At 37.3% G+C, this 18,574-nt stretch overlaps 1 protein-coding gene across 2 annotated transcripts in view; it reads left to right on the top strand.

Annotated features, from left to right (window-relative positions):
- MAGI2 (membrane associated guanylate kinase, WW and PDZ domain containing 2) overlaps window positions 1–18,574 on the top strand; it is a gene marked incomplete at both ends in the record, with an annotated part of 752,640 nt that overhangs the window by 628,183 nt on the left and 105,883 nt on the right. For both annotated transcript variants that reach the window (XM_082309172.1, XM_082309171.1), the window contains one exon: window positions 6,330–6,965. In XM_082309172.1, coding sequence (XP_082165298.1) covers window positions 6,330–6,965 — 636 coding nt within the window. The remainder of the gene's footprint in view (window positions 1–6,329; window positions 6,966–18,574) is intronic.

Below are 18,574 nucleotides of genomic sequence, written 5' to 3'. Positions count from 1 at the left end.
TGGTGTTCTCACATACCAGCAAGTGGTCCTGAAATTATTTCTGAGTGCAGAGGCAGCTGAGCATTATGTCTCCCAGCAGCTCTTTTCATTTCACTGTGGCTGCCACAGTACTATCTATCAGATAAAGTTGTTATAAAGCTAATAATAAAGTGGTCAATTTTAAATTTAGCTCTTTCTGTCAGTAGCTGTGGTTATTATATGCATGTACTTCTCCCCAGGTTACATTCTTGATAGGTTTTAGCAGTTAATTTAACATTCCTTTTTAAAAGAAATAAGTTAGAATTTTCTTGGCAGGTGTTTTAAGTATTTCAGTATTAATAGGCAATAGTCATCTTACACTGCCACCTCCCTTAAGAAGTGATTATAATTCAGTAATTTTTATTTTAAAAATAAGGGTACTTATGTAATGAGTATTAACAAAAAGTAGGGCCAAATTTTCTAAAAAAAGATAAATCAAGCTATCATGAACTGCAGGATCCTAGGTTTTAATTTTTGTCTATAAAAGTTATGCCATGCAGATGTTAGCAGCTAGAGCCAAATTGGTTTTACAAGGTTCTGTGACAGGTCAGAGTACAAGAAAATTTCTCTTTATACAGAACATTTTGAAATCTTTTATATCCAAAGAAATGCTTCTACCCATTCATAACAAAAATTATTTATTCACACACTGGATTAACACCTATGGCAAGTGGAAGGAAGTTGAGATTCAAAGTTTCAGAATATATTTTGCCTGCTACTGTTTAACTAAATCATCCCTCATGCACTAGTTCTCTGTGCTGCTACTAGTAACTGTATGTGCACATGTAAAAATGGCTCATTTCTAACTAATCTTCACCTCTTTCATGACCATCAATCATATGCCATTGTTATTAAAATTACCCCCATGTTTCATATCTCAGTACTGAAAACATGCTAGCACCTCTGAATTTATTATTAATAGGCTACAGTGCCAGCAATCTTGCAGCACTTTGCAGAAAGAGAAGACAAGGTCACTGCTGAGAAGTGACAGAAATAGCTGGTAATTACAGTAGATAGTGTGGGTGGGCAGGTGAAGGGGAAGCTTCAACAATAAAGTAATCACATATTGCTAGTTCTGAAGCTCATGCAAAGCATGCATATGCAGATTTTAGAGTATATGGTTGAGAAATGCAAGTGGGAATAAGTAATGCTGGAGAAGTTAGTAGAGTTTACCTGGGCTATAAATGAAGGAAAAAAAAATGCAGCCCGAGGCTTGCAGAGCTGGTGCTTCCTGTGCTGACTTGCCAAACCATGGGCTGTTTTTAGCTCCATTGCTATTGGCTTGTGCTGGCTGCAGGGCACTAGCAGAACTGTCTCTGCCCCCCACCAAATCACAGCGTTCTGTCATATTTTAAGCACATGAACACAGATACTAAGAGCATGATCCAAAACCCATCAGAAACAATGGAGATATTTCTACTAAACTTTGAATGTGATTGTAAATTAACAACAAAGATCTAATCTGTGTTTTTTCCTCTGCATTCAGACTTCGAAGTTTAAAGAATTCTAAATAATAAGAAAGGCAGTCCAGTAGGCAATACAGTTCACTGAGGTTCCATAAAAAATTCCAGCCAGGAAACCGAGTGCACAAAAACCAATAATAACAAGAAATAAGCAAAGTATTTGTATACAAATTGTGGGAACATGGGTAAGAAAATGGAGGAACTTTACCTACTAGTGCAAGATGAGTATACAGACATTCTAAGAGTAATAAAAACATAGCAGAAACAATAACTGGCGTCACTGAATAACAGAGGTTCTTCAGAAAGGAGGGAAATAGAGCTGGTAGCATTACCTGAAATATTAGGATAATTTGTAATGAAATGAGTTATGTCAATAAAACAGATTCTGTTTTGATCAAGCACTTCAAGCATGAAAAAAGTATTTTTGCAGAATTAATGCTTGCAGAAGATCCCCAGGGTGTCAGATTTAACTCTGCAACATTATTGTAAAGAGGAATGTAAGTAAGAATCTGTCATTAGAGGATGCTGAAGCTCACAAATTTCTTCACCAGTCACTAAACCAACAAAAGATAATGATAGTTTAGATCTGGTTTTTGCTTTGAAATATGTAGATAACAAAATGTAACCTTTAACCAAGCTTTCAGGCATTGAGTCCATTAACATTACATGACAAAATAAGTAATGATCAGCAAACTTTAATAAGCAAAACAAGCTAGTTAAAGAAGTGAAATATTCTGGGGCTTCATGGATATTTCTGTGAAGAAGACATCAAATTTCATCAAGTGTAGCATAGTGTGTTGTATCTGACAACAGGGGACGAGGTTAAGCCATCCAGGAAGTCCCCTCCAGACCTATGTTCCTAAATTTGTCAGTTAAATGCAAGAGCCTTAAGTAAAGCAGAGGTAATTGTAAGACAGTTTGACAAATTTGGTCGCTGTCAGTATTCTCTAACATTCTTTGACTTAATGCTGAATTTGGACGTTGGCTGCTGGACAGCAGAATCTGTTCTTGTGACGGTGGAGATGTTTGAGATGTAGCACAGGATATTTATTGTCTACTCTGCTGGGTATCTATCAAACCTGCCACTTCGTCTAGAGTCTCATTCAGATGCCTTCTCCATAGACCAGCCCTCCTGGTCTCCCTCATCCCTGAACAGTCTCAAGTAAGATAGGGTTGGTAGGGTGTGTGTAGAGTTTGTGCAGGCTAGTGAGGAAGATGAAATTCGGGAGAGCACCCAATAGTGAGGACGTTGAAGTACAGAGATGTTCAGCCTGGAGAAGAAAAGGCTCGGGGGGATCTTACCAATGTATGTAAATACCTGAAGGGAAGGTGTAATGAAGACGGAGCCAGGCTCTTTCCAGTGGTGCCCAGTGATAGGACCAGAGTCAATGGGCGCAAACTGAAACACAGGAGGTGCCATCTGAACATCAGGAAACACTTTCATACTGTGAGGTTGAGCAAGCACTGGAAGAGGCTGTCCAGAGAGGTTGTGGAGTCTCCCTCCTTGGAGATATTCAAAAGCCAGCTGGACATGATCCTTGGCAACTGCTTCTAGGTGACCCTGCTTGAGCAGGGGGATTGGACAAGATGACCTCCAGAGGTCCCTTCCAACTTCAGTCATTCTGTGATTCTGTAAGCAAGCTCCAATCATTTTAGTAGGTTTACTTCTAAAAGCCAAGCTAAGTTTGATGCTTAATATAAATGTTCTGCATAACTTCAAAGTTACCCACTCACTGCAAAACTGTGATTTCTGGAGGCAGACTATGGCTTGCTCAGAAAATCAAGCAGAAATTATAAAGGGGATTGCTATTATGTTTGTCCATATGCACCCATTATTATTAGAAGCAGCAGGAGAGAACAGGCAGAAAAGATGCTACAGGAACCTTTCTACCTAAAGTAGAGAGGTTTTGAACTTTGCATTAGCATGGCACTGACTCTGTAATGCTCTTAACTTATCTCTCTCTTCCTACCAAATGCTCGGTACTTCTCTCTGTGTCAGCAATGACGAACTCAGCCTGGAAAATGAGTTAGATTTGGAGAAACTCCTACGGTCCAGAGATTTATTTGAAGGATTTCTGAAATTAACCCCTTTTATTCCTCCTTCATGTCTCATGATCTGAAACTCTGTTTCTTCCCAGTTTAACACTGCTGTAGCTATTTCTTTGAGTTGAACTTAGTAACTCATGCCTTTTTCCCCATTCTTCTTAACCTTCAGCTGTATGTTCTCCATATGACAGTACAGCTTTATGGGTCCCAAACGGTTCAACTGTGAGTGAGTTACAACTTCAGAGTGTGCCTAGACATGCTATTCATGTTATACCTCAGAAACCACAAAGACCTTTAAAAATGTTGATTCAGGAAATGCTGAAGAATTTTCTGCTGTCTTGTGAGGGACAAGACAGGGTCATTATTTGAAGAAGGAGTTCTTACCCAAAACCTTCTAATGCTCAGTTTTGCCTGTTTAGTGACTGGGGAAAGGGGCTACTTGGCCCATATATTTCCTGACTACTCCTTGTGCACAGCTAATTTCTTTTCACTGGAGATCTATGTAATGTCAACTAGCTTATCTGATTTTCTGATTTATGAAAAACATATTGTTTGAAGTTTTATAGCTAATCCTGTACAAATGCATAAAGTGAAGGGGTGAAAACAGACAATGATTTACTGGCCCAACACAATAAATGCATTATTCCCTTTGCACGCTGCCTAAGTATTGCAAAAGAGGATGAACAGATTGGTCTCCTCCCACCACATATCTGCATTGCCAACACTCAGGGAAATAAAGACTGCATGGATTAAAAAGTTGCAAGGGTACTGTTAAGGCGTAAGCTACTGAAACAGGAGCATGCATTGAAGAGGTCTCAGTTCAACAGTATCAGTCCTATTATGAGCAATGTCAGCCTCACTGCTAATGCGGAAGCCAGGGATGAGAATGCAGGTAAGCTCTTTCTATACCAGGGCATAAGCAAATCACAATGAATTGCAGCTGTTGCCACGGTAATTTAGTAAGGTGCACTCTTTCTCTCTTTTAAATCTTGACTTTTGAAAACTGTTTTACTCTCAGCTGCTTGAGAAAGAAACATTGGAGTTCTTTCAGCACTGCCTGTGAAGTGACCTTACCGCTTTTGCTTATAGTTTGAAATCAATTCATGATGCACATTTAAGACAGTATTTGCAGCTCCTAAGGTTTCTGTGAATAATATTCACAAACATTTAAACAAACTCTCTTAGCATTTTTTCCCTAGACACCCTCTGAAGAAATCTTTCTCTGAATCACAATTTGTGCATATGCAATTAATTACTGTCAGGCTGTTAGACAGGCTGATCATGTGGGAATTGACCGTTTCGTTTTCACATAGAAACAGCCGTTGCCTTTCATTGTCACATAGAAACAGACCTTGCACTGGCATCTTGATGATGCTCTTTTTTCCTCAGTTTGCTTGATTAGATATTTTGATTGAAGTACTTGAAAGACATAATTTCATAAATACACTTGAAGCAACACAAACCACCTTATCCTCCCCAAATCATTCTCATTTTATTGCTGAATTTTCAAATACCATTAAAAAACATTACATTGTGATAGGTCAATTATTGAACTGTGTACCCTGTAGACACCTCACAGTGTTGTCTGTATAAATGATTTCTTGTCCCTAATTAATGGTGGGATAATAAGAAAATCTTCACTTGGAAAAATACTTTAACTTGTGGACTTCTCTAACCAAACATCCTTCTCCTTTGTTATAAAGATGCAAAGTGTTTTATTAAAGTGGAAACTGGCTGTGGGTCGTCAAACTATTCTGTATCTCATTTGTTCTGATTACTCATTTTTATTTTAATATGCACCTTAACAGTACCATAAAAAAATTATTTATGGCTACAAATACATAGATCCATTCTAACAACAAGAAGGAACTTGAACTTTTTTCTGAACTTTTCAGTAGCAGAAGCTGGTTGGTGCATGAGCAATATGGAGACCCACAAATAGCCTGTTGACTTAAAGTATTCTGCTTTCATATATGTTCTGACTGGTAGCTCTGTACTATACATGAGACAAGATGTGGAGGTAAAGATAGTATCTTTATTTTTATTTGATCAGCTGATTTAGCTGGAAATATTAAACTGATTTTCAGACATTTGCCTAGATTTTTCTAATAAAAGGCTATTATACCTACCTACAAAATTTGTCCTGTCATTGTCCTTGAACCATCATGGCTATGCGAAAATGCCACTAAACATCTCTACAACATGCAAGGTACAGTTTCGTTCATGCCTAGAATAGGAAATGACTGTAGTAGTCCTCGATGTCAGATGGCAAGTAATGACATTTAATAGGAAATCGTCAATATCATGATAAATGCAAAAATTATTTCCTTATGCACATGCATGCACAGTCTTGCATCCCTGTTCATTGATTCTTAAGTCCATGAGTGCTTACTATTCCCTTTTTTTTCCCTTTTACTCTTCACCAAACAATGATATTTCTTGACAACTAAGCCTCCAAATAAACTTTGATTGTATCTTATAAAAAAGTAATCTGTGAGCTACACTGAAAGGAGTCAAAAAAATAGTAGGGAAGAAATGTTAAGAAAAGGTGTATGTCTGGATCCAGCTTAATTCTCCAGCTGTGAGCTTCCACAGAAAAGAAATAGTACTGTCATTGTCTATTTGTATTGCATTTGCTGGCAGACAAACTTTACTTTTTTGTCTGCATGATTTGAGTCAGTATGTTGATCTAATATATTTAATTTTTTAGTAGAGTTCTATTTCATAAAAAATAAAATTTGCACTGCATATACAGTAACTGAGGTTGTCTCATGTTGTTACTATTTTTTCTTCTCTTTCTAGGTGATGTCATTGTCTATATTAATGAAGTTTGTGTCCTTGGACATACTCACGCAGATGTAGTCAAACTCTTCCAGTCTGTTCCTATTGGTCAGAGTGTCAACTTGGTGCTATGTCGTGGATACCCTTTGCCCTTTGATCCTGAAGATCCTGCCAACAGCATGGTGCCACCCCTTGCAGTAATGGAGAGGCCTCCGGTAGTGGTAAATGGAAGACATAACTATGAAACTTATTTGGAATACATTTCTAGGACTTCTCAGTCTGTTCCAGATGTAACAGATCGACCACCACACTCCTTGCACTCCATTCCAGCAGATAGTCAGCTTGATAGCACATTCCCACCACCTGCCCATGATGATAATGTATCAATGGCTTCTTCTGGGGCCACTCAAGCTGAACTCATGACCTTAACCATTGTGAAAGGGGCCCAGGGCTTTGGCTTCACTATAGCAGACAGTCCTACAGGACAGAGGGTGAAGCAAATTCTAGACATTCAGGGATGTCCTGGTTTGTGTGAAGGTGACCTCATTGTTGAGATCAACCAGCAGAATGTACAGAACCTGAGCCATGCAGAAGTAGTGGATATACTTAAAGAATGTCCTGTTGGAAGTGAAACTTCTTTGATTATCCATAGAGGAGGTAAGTTTGGAAAGTCTGTACAATTACGAAAATGTGTGTAAAAGGTTCTAAACCGTAAGACATACATATACTCGCTACATCATTGTGTGCTAGATTGGAAATTAATTTCCATGTTGCGGGAGGTAACAGCATTGCTTCTGGAAAAGTGTGTCTGCAATTAAGTATCCTAGGCAAAATCTAACAGTTTGTTGTACATTCCTTTTTGTGTTTTGAGTGTCAATGGTCCCACCTCTGTATAAGGGTAAAACTAGAGCAGCTCCGGACCTTTCACCCCATAATAGTTTGTATGGTGTCTGCAGCAAACTCATAGTCCCAAAGCAGTGCTGCAAGCTTTAGATGTAATTGTATATATTGACTCATTAAGGTAGATCAAAATCAGAGCAATCTATTAGCACTTTACAAGGTTACTGGTTCTGATAAGCCATTTTGCCTCCTTTTCCTTCATTGTAAAAGTATTGTACAACAGTTGTTTTTTCTTTCTTTCATGATAACAAAGATCCATAGTATATTTTTCTCTGTTTTAAAAAAGTAGCTTCTAGCAGCTTAGTTTTTCTGACCAGCCTGACATAGTAAGCTTGAATATACACCACTGGAAGGGGAGAGTCAAGACTTATCTGTAAGGAAGCAATAACAACAGAAGTCTTAATACCTTGACAGTGATAAGTAATTTCGTAGCTTTTAATATTTTAGCCAAACAAATTTCCTTCGATGGTTTGAGATGAGCATCCATCACAATTTATTACCTGAAGTGAATAATGATTTAATTTCTTTAATTAAAGATCTTTGTTCCTCTAAAGGCATTCATATGTCACTGAATGTACATTACTCTGTGCTTCAAAAGAAAAAAAAAGGATTCTATACAAAAATATTAATTACTTTCCTTGTGAAGAGTAGAGGTTGGGAAGTGAAGCTTTAGTGTTTGCGTATGCCAAATGTTTGTCATCAGAAAACCTACAAATCCTTAGAACAAGGAATATAGTAACATTTTATCAAATTGCAGAAATAATAAACATAAGGTGATTTAAATATCTGTAGATTCACATAGTCAATAAAGTAATTTTCATATCTATATTTAAAAGAATGATTTATAAGAGACAGAATCTGACATTTCTTTGGAATGAAACCAAATTAAGAGTGGTAAGTAGGTGTCACTACAGTATATGAACTTGGAGAAAGTTAGTTGTTGCAGAGGTGCTGTATTAGTGGTATTAAATCTGGTTTTATTTAACATCCATTAAGAATCTGGAACAGTGGAGTAAACATTTTTTTCTGAAGGTGCTGACAAATTAGGGAGAATTGCATAGCAAAAAAAGAGTATAAAGGGAATTAGAAGGGTTAATGTAACCCCAAAAGATGGGATTTTATTTTGAAAAATGCAAGCTAATCCCCCTCTAGAGGAAAACAATTCAGAACACCAATCTTCAGAGAGAAGTGGAGTGTGAAATCCAGTATGCTGAACAAGCCTGAGTAATAATAGACAGCAAAACAGATATTTCAGCAATCAGTGCAGGGCAGTAGCAAAAAAACCCTGAAGCAGCAACATGCTCAAGCCCATGAGGATAATTCGTCTCTCTCAAGAGAATTTCTTCTTAGAGCATCAATTCATGATCAAAACAAGTTGATCAACATGATAGTTTAACAAGTTCTGGTACATTGACTGAGCTGTGGTTATTTTCTACACGTTGCAGTGGCAGATAGGAGATACTGCACGGAGCAAAACCCTCAATAAAAGCAGTATAAATTTACACCATCTTGTCTTTTGTCAGGCCAAACACTGAGGTACAGATAGTTAGCCTAGCTCAGCTGACAGAAAATGCTATGTCCAAATTCAGTAATGTGTTCCTGAATCTTAATCTTCTGTTGCTGGGGCAGGGGGTGGGTGGTTGCTTTAGAGAATGCGAAGAAGAGAGCATGTTTTTTTCATGGTAAAACAATGACTAAGACTAAAGCAACTGTTTGGAAGTACTATGGAGTGATTAAACTTAATGGGATGATACAGAACAAATAAAAGTTTACTATCAGAAATTTCTGTACATCAGAAATAAGGAATATGCCTTAATGCAAGGTTGTTAGACTCTGAAATTAAAGAAAAGGTTCATTTGTTTGAATGATTCAAAAGAAGTGAAAAAATACAGTGCATGAGATGAACCTACTCTACCTGAGAGATGCTAAATCATAGCTTAACAGAAATATGAGAACTGTTTTAAGGTGACAACCTGGGGTTTTTTTCATAAATTCATAGGAAAAGGGAATCTGTGTGACCAAATATACATCTATAGTGCAGGTAATTATATCTATGCTAGTCGTCATGTCTCCTTTTATAGTCCCTGGGCAGAATTAGGCCTTTCTAGAGTACAATTCATGTCATTCTAAGGTAGATGTTTCAAATAAGTCAAGTATACCCTAGAAGTATATATTCTGCTTGACTGACTATAAAGGGAATTGAGGATGACTGGTTCAGATGTACATGTCTATCCCACATGTTATGAATAAGAAACAGGTGATAAGATTTGGTCACATGACATAATCTGACTACAAAACAAAATTCTAGTACTTAGAGAAACCTGCTATGATTCTAAAATATTTACTCTGTGACACCAGTGAAGCAAGGCATACTTTCTCATTGATCCATTACTCATGGATCCAGTTTCTATTTTATTATCTCTAATGTGTAATGACACTTGAATAATACCATCCTTTTCCATCATTACCCTATGCATCCTGTCTTTAGCGTCTCATTTTTAAGATTAAGATGAAAGTACTATTCCTGCCTGTGGAGGAGGAAGGCTGTGTTTTGCGTAAGGTTGTGTGTTGCCTTGTAATGTATTCTGTCTCTGATATGAATATGGCCTGACTGCATAGTTCACTGTGGCAAATCCATTTTTGTAAGTGACTTAATTTCTCTCTCTCATCCAGCAATCTTATTTACATTGCAGACAAGACACAGATCGACATTGGCTGAGATATATTCTCTCTATAGCAAAAAAGCATCTTATACAGGAAAATAATGCTCTCTTGTATGCATATAGTATGCATCCTTCATCATTTAAAAAGCCATTGTCCCTCAAGCTTAGGAGGTCAACAGCCAGAGTATGCAGGGGAAGGAAAGGTCTGCATGTTTCAAAAAGATGGAGGGAATAGCAGTACTCAAATTCAAAGAGGCCACTAAAGAAAACTGTCTGAACCAACACCAAATAGAGACTTGTCATGGGGTACAATCCAGCTGGAGGAAGTCCCACTGAATTTCTAGTGTACTCATTTTAAAATTTCCAAAGCAGAAGCAGTAATTTACCTGCTTGTTAAAAAAAAAAATCATGGAAATAATGTTTTGTATCTAAGAAAATACTAAGCAGCACTTGTTTAAATGACAACTATGATACTCTATGGCTAGAGATCTTACAATCTTTTTTCTGTTTATTATTCAGGTTCTTTGCTAAACACAGATGCATGACTTAGCTTGGTTTCTCTGCATCTGTTTTTGCTGACCAGCCATATAGTTTTCATTGATTAATATAAGCTGACAGAAGTGTTCATACTGAAAAAAAAAACCAAAATGAAAGCAAAAGATGGTGGAAAAATGTTGCCTAAAAAAAAAGAAAAAATGAATAGAAAAAAATAAGGGAAGAAAAAGCTACAAAAGTGTTTGTTACCCAAGTAGATTTACCCCTTTCCAGCTTTGCTTCAGCCTTCACACTTCATCCTCAGCTTCTGCAGCAGTCTGCATTGAGTATAGGCTGCTGAAATAGTGTGGAAGAGCTCTCAAAAATCAGCCTTTCTGAATGTGGATAGAGCAGAAATTCTGCATTAGTCCAGAACTACTGAAAAACAGCACTAATTGGTTGAAGCATACCAAATTTATGTAGAGCAAAATATTCACTAATTAGGACATCAAAAATTGGTTTTGGCATGTTCTACTACATGAGCTATCCAAGTACCTGACATATGCCATCTCTTTTGGAAAGTACCTTTGAAATATATGAACTTATAGACAGCAGCCCAGCCCCAGAAGTGTTCCTGTCTAAAAAAGAACTGACACATTGAAATGTAGATCCATCACGACTATGTCTGAAATACTGTTGTTAAGGAAACCTGAAGACAACCCAGGAGTGCTTCATGAAGCTATGGCAACTCCTAAACAAGTGCTGTGAGTGAAACATTAAAACTAAATGCAAAAAGTGGGAGCCTGACAAAGTCCTTACATCAGACGGCTATATTGTAATGGTGGAATCCAAACAGGCTCTGAGGAACTGAGACTGTTAGTGTGAAACGGAACCAGAGAACTGACGCGTTGTCCATACTGGTTAGTTGTTAGCCCACTCCTGGCATGGGACTGGAATAAGCCAGCAGCCAGTTTCACCCTGACACGATATGGGAGATAGCGTGGGCCACACACAATACACAGTGAAGTGGAGGAGGGAGAATTTAACTATGTAGATGTAAATTGTGAGAATAAAAGGATGGCTAAGTATCTTTCTCAGATTTTGTATAAACCCCAGTAGAAGTTGATAACTCCTTAAGACTGCTAACAGATACCAGTACATCTCACAAAGCATCAGCAATTTCCAAAACAGCCAGAAATTTCACAAAAAACCTCTATGCATATTCTAGTGAATAAGCCTAGCCCCTCAAAATGAGCAGACCTCAATGGAAGGAATACTACATCCTTGGTGCCCTTTCCATGATCTCAGATTTACCTCTCTGCCACAGAGATGAAATTTTTTTTTGACCAGGCTTTCTATAAGATGTCTTTCAATTTCTCTGGTCAGGAAAGCTCATACTTCTTTTTCTCCAAGTTGTCCTCTCTCTTGGGGAAGCTGCGCAAGATAAAGCTGCAGGCAGCATCATCACCCTGCTAACACTAGTCTGGCCCAGGCAGTTCTCATCTCCTGGTTCCACAACCTCAGCCCACCACTGAGGTCTCTCAAGCTTTGACGCTGCTTCTGCAGTTCTTCATTCAAAATATTGAGAGTACCTGGCACAAACTGGAGACCCTGTATTTCATGGCTTGTTCATCCCCAATTCAGGACTTTCTAGTCAACAGTGCTGAGGGTTACTGACTTATGGAGGCTTTCTATCATCCTACTGTCTCTACTCTTTTACATCCCTGAGTCATTGGTGATTTTTTTTTTTCCTTCCAGTCGCTTCCTAAAGGAACCCAGGCTTGGTTTAATTGCTTCTTATGGGTACTCTGAATTAATAGCAGCCTGTCCATGCTTACTTTGTTCATGAAGGTATGCTTTTTTCCGTTTTCTCTGACAAGAGATGTTAGGAGATACAAGGTCTGATAATTCTCCTGCTTCCTGCCATACTTTCTCTTCTCCAGTTACTCCAACTGTACATTTGCTCCTGATCCCTTTTCTCCCATTTCTTGACAGGATTCTAATGTTGAGAGGAACTTAGCAATATCTAATTTCTAAAATCTAACATCTAAATCTAAAATCTAACATCTAAAGTCTAACATTTTGGAAACATCTACATTTTTAGCCCTGCTGTATTCTTAAAGGGTATATATATCTCTTGTTTGTGAGTTTAAGGGACATCTGATCCCACAAAGGGAACGTACCCTAGTAGTGAACCACTGACCCATTTGAAGTGAACCATGGGAACCATTGATACCTAGAAGTCAATGCCATAAACTTCTTCTGTCCAACATGCTGCTAAAACATCCTCTTTCAATTTTCTCTTTCCAATTTGTCATGCCATTTTGCCTTTCCATCCCTCTGAAGTGCTCTGTTGTTCCTGCATCTGTCTGCTTTAAAACCGATGGAGAACAAAGGTTCGTAGCTGACCTTTTTACTTTCCATCTCAAAATTAGGAGCTTTTATATGACATCATAAATTCAACAGTTTCCTCAGTATGAGTTCTCTGTAAACGTATCCTTCTCATGCTGGCTTTTGAGTTGTTTTATTTTTTTTCTCATTTTTGTTGCTGTTCTTAGCTAGTAATGCCAGAAATATTTAATGATCAAAAATATTCTGAGTCGTGCTACATTGTCCACTTCATTGACTTTGCTGTTAGATGTCATGTTGCCCTTTTTCCCACCTCCAGCCTTGGCCACTTGTCCCTTTCTACCTTCGCTACATAGAAATCAATATTTTGTGCAAGATAGTTTTGTAACAGCCTTGTGAGAGGGGCAGCTGTCTTTCCTATGTTAATTTGAGAAATAAAATCTCCGAAAGATTTTTAGAAAATACTGTTACCATGCAAGAAATACTGCCATTATAGTAACATAACTCCTGGAAGCACTGCTTTCCAGATTCATTTTTACAAGGCATGTCTCACCTTACAGAGTATCGTATATTTAGCTGTGAGAGATGTACTCTTCTAGTAACCTCAAATTATTTATATCCTTTTTGTCCTACACATTGAGACTGTTTTATATTTTGGATTAACTTGAAATATTTTTTAAGCACCTTGTTGTAATCATCTGGTATAAAATCTGTTTTAATCAATATTTTACATGTTATAGTAGGTAAACTAAAAAATAAGTTACATATATAGCCTAGTTTATGAAGGGATTCAATCTAAATCTTGTTAGTAAGAGAAATGGTAACCTCTCAGTAGCACAGGGAATGGCAAATTTGAACAGAGGGAGTCATGGCAGGAGAACAGTTATCCTAAAATTCACACTAATGAGACTTTCATATCTTTTCTTATATAGCTCTGATTAACAGTGAAACAGTGTGCACTTGCTTCCATATTTCTGAATAAAAGAAAAAGAAACCATAGACCTCCTTAATGAATATGGATTCCTGAAAAAATAGACATCAATAATAGTTAGTAGCTATTACACTGTATTAATGGAAGTAGTATTAATTGCATTGCGTTTCAAAGTGGTAGAGTTTTGCTGCTTCTTTCTTATTAATGTTTGTGCACAGTGTGGTACATTTGTGGATAATTTTGCAGAGCATTAGATAAATCTTTTTTACATATATTGCCTAGAAGGTTTTTAATGACTATAGCAAGCATTTTGTTTCAAAAGTACTTTTATTATTGGTGAAACTGTTTTCTAATGTAAGCTTATATGGTCTGTATTAAATTTGAACAGTGCTTCTATTAAAACTTATGGGGACACTTCTCCTAGGCATGTGTGTGCCTAACTCTTGTTGACATTAAAAGAAGTTAGTTTGCACACTGGAGAAACAGGTCCCTTTAGAAGACCTTTAAGCAAAATGAAATACAAGTGTGTAGACATAGATTCTCATCGTTGCATGTCATAAAGAGGTAACTACCATTGCTGCAATGGCTAGTTTGCCATTAAATTTTTATGCCCAAGATGAGGCTACAAACAGTAAGCAGTCAGACATTATCATTATTGGGTTTACACAGAGACTTGCCATACACCTAGGCTTTTTGCAGAGCTGCAGGAACTCTGTCTTCAGGACAGGCAACCACTTGTCTCTGTTAAGGAGTGCAGGGCACGTTTGTGTCTGGTAGCTGCAGCCCATGTCACTGCTAGAACTGAAGGGCTCTATTGGCAGCACTGCAGACTGATTTCAGTCTTACTGATATCAGTGAATGAATTAATACTAATTGAAGAACAGATTGTTTGAGAAAACAGATTTTTTGGCTTGCCTACACTGAAATCTGGCCAGACCAGAGAAGTTTCTCCTCTGTTCTTGCAAGCAGTATTATCAGAAAACTAACCAGGTTATCTGGGACTGTGTATCTCAGTAAAAAATAGCATCTTTTGAAGCCAGATACCTCCCAAGCATGGTACACGGGAGAACCTACTGCAATACTGGGGCATGAAGAAACTTGGTTTTTTCCTAATTGCCCATAGTCTAGGCTCTGAGTGACTCTAGCCTTCCTCAGAGGAGATCTAGGAGATCTCAGCCTAAGGAGGGAGAACTACAGAGCTGCACTCTAAAAAAGTACCATACAACCTGTGCTTGTGTACTGAGACATGTCTAAAGTTCAGTCTAAATGTGTTGAACAATGTTTCTGTTGGTTCAGTATAATGTAATGTCCTATTAAACAACATTTGTTGGGTTTCCAAATCTGTTGTCAAAATACATTGTGTAGACGTTGTGACGTGGTGATTTGTAATATAGTGCAATATTTTATAGTAATAAAGTAAGCTAATACACTATAAAACAAGTGAGTACATTATCTATTGTGCTACAGACATGAGGCACAGCACTGGGGAGATGGGAAGGTGTGATTTTCAGGCGCTTCCTAAACCACTTACAAGAGCCACAAAACTCGCTTGGCTCCTATGGTTTGCCTATCCAGTAGAAACATAGAAACTAAATTAGTCTTCTAGATGAGGTGTTTATCCCTGTACAATTCTTTAAGCAATTTTCTTTTACATTCCTAAAAAGGGAAGGAAGGCTTTAACAATGGCTACACTTGCCCTCTATGAGTAGTGCTCAACTGGTTTACTTTTTTATAAACCAAGAGCATACATTTATTAAATACAACACTGCCCTTCTCAGGAAGCCTCTGGGTGACTCATAATTCAAATACAATCAAAACCAACATCAGGATACATACACCTTTGCTGTGTCACCTTCAGATTACAGTATAAAAAAGGACATGGAAGCCAAAGCTGTCAGGCACAAACTCTGAAAGTTGACTCCCAAGTGTGTCAAAACAGATTTCTAGAAGAAATAAATTGCTTTCCAAAGCCAGATTTGTCATAACTTGGAACAGTAATTCAGTGTATAAGAAACATACTGTGCAGTTTTCCTGTTTGGTAAATGAGAAAAATCTTGACTTTTTTTTTGTTTTGTACCTTTTATTACCATGAGCTTACCAAGGCAAGCTTTCTGTGCACACATTCCTAGCGTCACCTTATTTTTAGTGTATATTTCAGTTAGGTGCAAATTATATTTAATGCACTTTTTAGAATATTTTTTTCTATCTAATGTAAGCATTTTTATTGCATTTCATGTCTTCTATATATGGAGAACTTCTAAAGATCCTGTGATAATTAAAGACTTTATATTCATGAATAAAAGCACAGACTCAAAACCTTTGAATAAGAAAATATTTTAATGATCTTTAAATCCATTTTATCAATTAATTTCCATTTCCACAATGAGGTTTTTTTTTTTCCCTAGCAGAAAGTTTGCTAATATTTTAAAAGGATAAATGATGATGACAGTGATAGCAATAATAATAATACAATTTTTCTTAAAGAATAAAAAAAATTAATTAAGTAATACTTCAGGGATTAGTTAGCATCATAGAAAAGGTTTGCTGATTATGGGAAACACCGCAGTATTATCTGCATATCTTTTAATACCTTAACTAAATACATTTGTCAATACAAAGTCAACATCTTTTTCTTACTACCCACGTGAAACAATTCCTGTATTTTAAACTGCTTGTTGTCAATAAATGTGATTATTTTAGGCATCTGGGGCCAAGCAGTGCCTCTCTAATGCAGTATAAACACTATAATATCTCTGAAGTAGCGCAGAAGACAGCTTAATCTGTTCCTTAAGGAAGAAAAGGAATGACCAGTAGAGAAACTTGTTCCTTTTTATTTTGTAAATATGATCCTAGTGGAATAGTGTATCAGAAGACCCAGCTGCTCTTTTGCATAGCTCTTAAGCCTCATGCTATTTGACATGTAATGTTCCAAGAATAAGTATCAGGAATTACTAAAAGAAGATGGAAAGATTCTGGCAGAGCAATTCAACTGTGTAACCAAAACAAAGGATGATGGGAGGTCCTAGAGCAGTCCAGGGAGAAGTCTGGGGAAAAGAAAAGTCCACGAGGCTTTGATCTGTGGCCAGTGAGACCCAACAAATGTGGCAGAACTGAAGACAGTCATCTCCATCCAATTTCTGCCTTTCTTCACTAGCTTTTTCCATGTTTTATCCAGGTCCTTCCTGGGTAAAATAAATGCAGTATGTTTATTGCTTGTCATCCTGGCTCCATTTGAGCAATTCAGAGAAGCTTTCATTCTTGAATGCCAGCCCAGTCTTTGAACTTAGCCTTGCTTTGAGCAGGAGTTTGGACTAGATGAACTCCAACTGTCCCTTCCAATCTAAACACTTATATTATTCTATGGTTCTCCACCTTTCTCATGTTTGGGGACCCAAGGTGCTAAAAGAGAGGATCTCTGACTGAATGTAATAAATCACCACCTGGATAATTTTAAACTTCTTCTACAGTACTTCTCAGAGAGAAAGAGAAGGTATTTAATCTTGTCTCCTTATTATACCGAATTAAATACATATATTTATATAAAACAAATATATATTTCTTTGTATATGAAAGTTCTTTAGAAATCGATGCAAACAGAAAGAATGAAGACATGCTTTTTTATTTCAGCTTGCCAGATGTGTTCATTGAGATTGCATACACAGCAAATCATTCTCACACTATAATTGAAAAATAATGCAGTTTTTATTTACTTATTATATAGCATTCCTGAGAGACCTCAATGGCTTGTAGGGTTGGCTCTAAAATAGAAACAACTAGATAGTCTGATCCAGCTAACATTAACTACATTACATCAACTGCAACAATTATTTCTACTAAGGTTAATCTTAATTAAGCAAGAGGTTTATCTTGTAACTTGTTCATTGTATACCAGACTTCCAACTTTATCAAGCTCTTTATCCTAATAGAAGCACATTAGGATGCATTGTACTAAAAGAAGAACCAGCTATATATAGTTTCAGTCCAAATGGCCCTTTTTAAACAATCATCTCATGATAATTAATTGTGAATGTACATTTTACAGGTCCTTAAAGGCAAAGAAGCTGAAACAGTTTTACATGCTACATACTTCAGCCTATCTTCCTTACAACACATACAGCCACATTCACCTCAGCTGTTGTTATCAAGGATCCTGTGTAGACAGCAACAGGGCATCCTTCCTCATCTGAGCTGGGCAGCAAGCAGGGATCCCTGTATGATGAGGAAAACAGGCACCTCTATGGTGCCATTCAGCTACTGTATACATCTAAAGTAGCTGAAATGTGGGATTTCTCCAGGATTTTATATACAGTACTTCATTAGAAAAAGTAATGGTTGATTCAATTGTCAATGTGCAAGGTAGAAAGTAAGATATTTCCTTAGTACCCAGATCCTATAATATGTCTCATTTCCTGTACAGACAATTAAACATATCATTTCATAATTTATTTCCTGTGAGGAATCTTGCAAGCAGTTGTTCATTAGAAAAGCTTGTAGAAATGAAAGAAAAGGATCTGGCTTGGGAAAAGTGGTCTAAAACAGAGCTGAAAGGATAGAAACAAGATAGTGAAGAATTAGGGATTCAGAAAAGAGGTTTTGAGTCATGTAAACAGTTGTCTAAGGCATCATGTTGTAGGATGATCCTTTTTTTCAGCAGAGAAGCAGCACAGTCCCTGACCTACAACACTCTGGGTACCAGAGTCTACTAGCTACAAAACTGCTTGAAAGACATTTATGGTTAACATGAGAATCTATTTACTTAAAACAGCTACAATCATCCTCTGTGTCAAGTAGATAATAACGGTCTGATGGAGAGCATCTGTTTGCTTTCTTCCAAGTGTGTATGCTACCTTCCTTCCTCTGAGAAGTACCTGGGTCAGGCAGGTCCTCCTGCAGTGAAGACAGATCATTCCTCCCTGAGGTCCTCCTCATGGAAAGACATTTCCAATGGC

This window comes from Platalea leucorodia, assembly GCF_965183815.1.
Source record: "Platalea leucorodia genome assembly, chromosome: 4".
Lineage (NCBI taxonomy): Eukaryota > Metazoa > Chordata > Aves > Pelecaniformes > Threskiornithidae > Platalea > Platalea leucorodia.
Note: the sequence above shows the minus strand (reverse complement) of the source record. Positions and strands in the feature narration are given on the sequence as shown.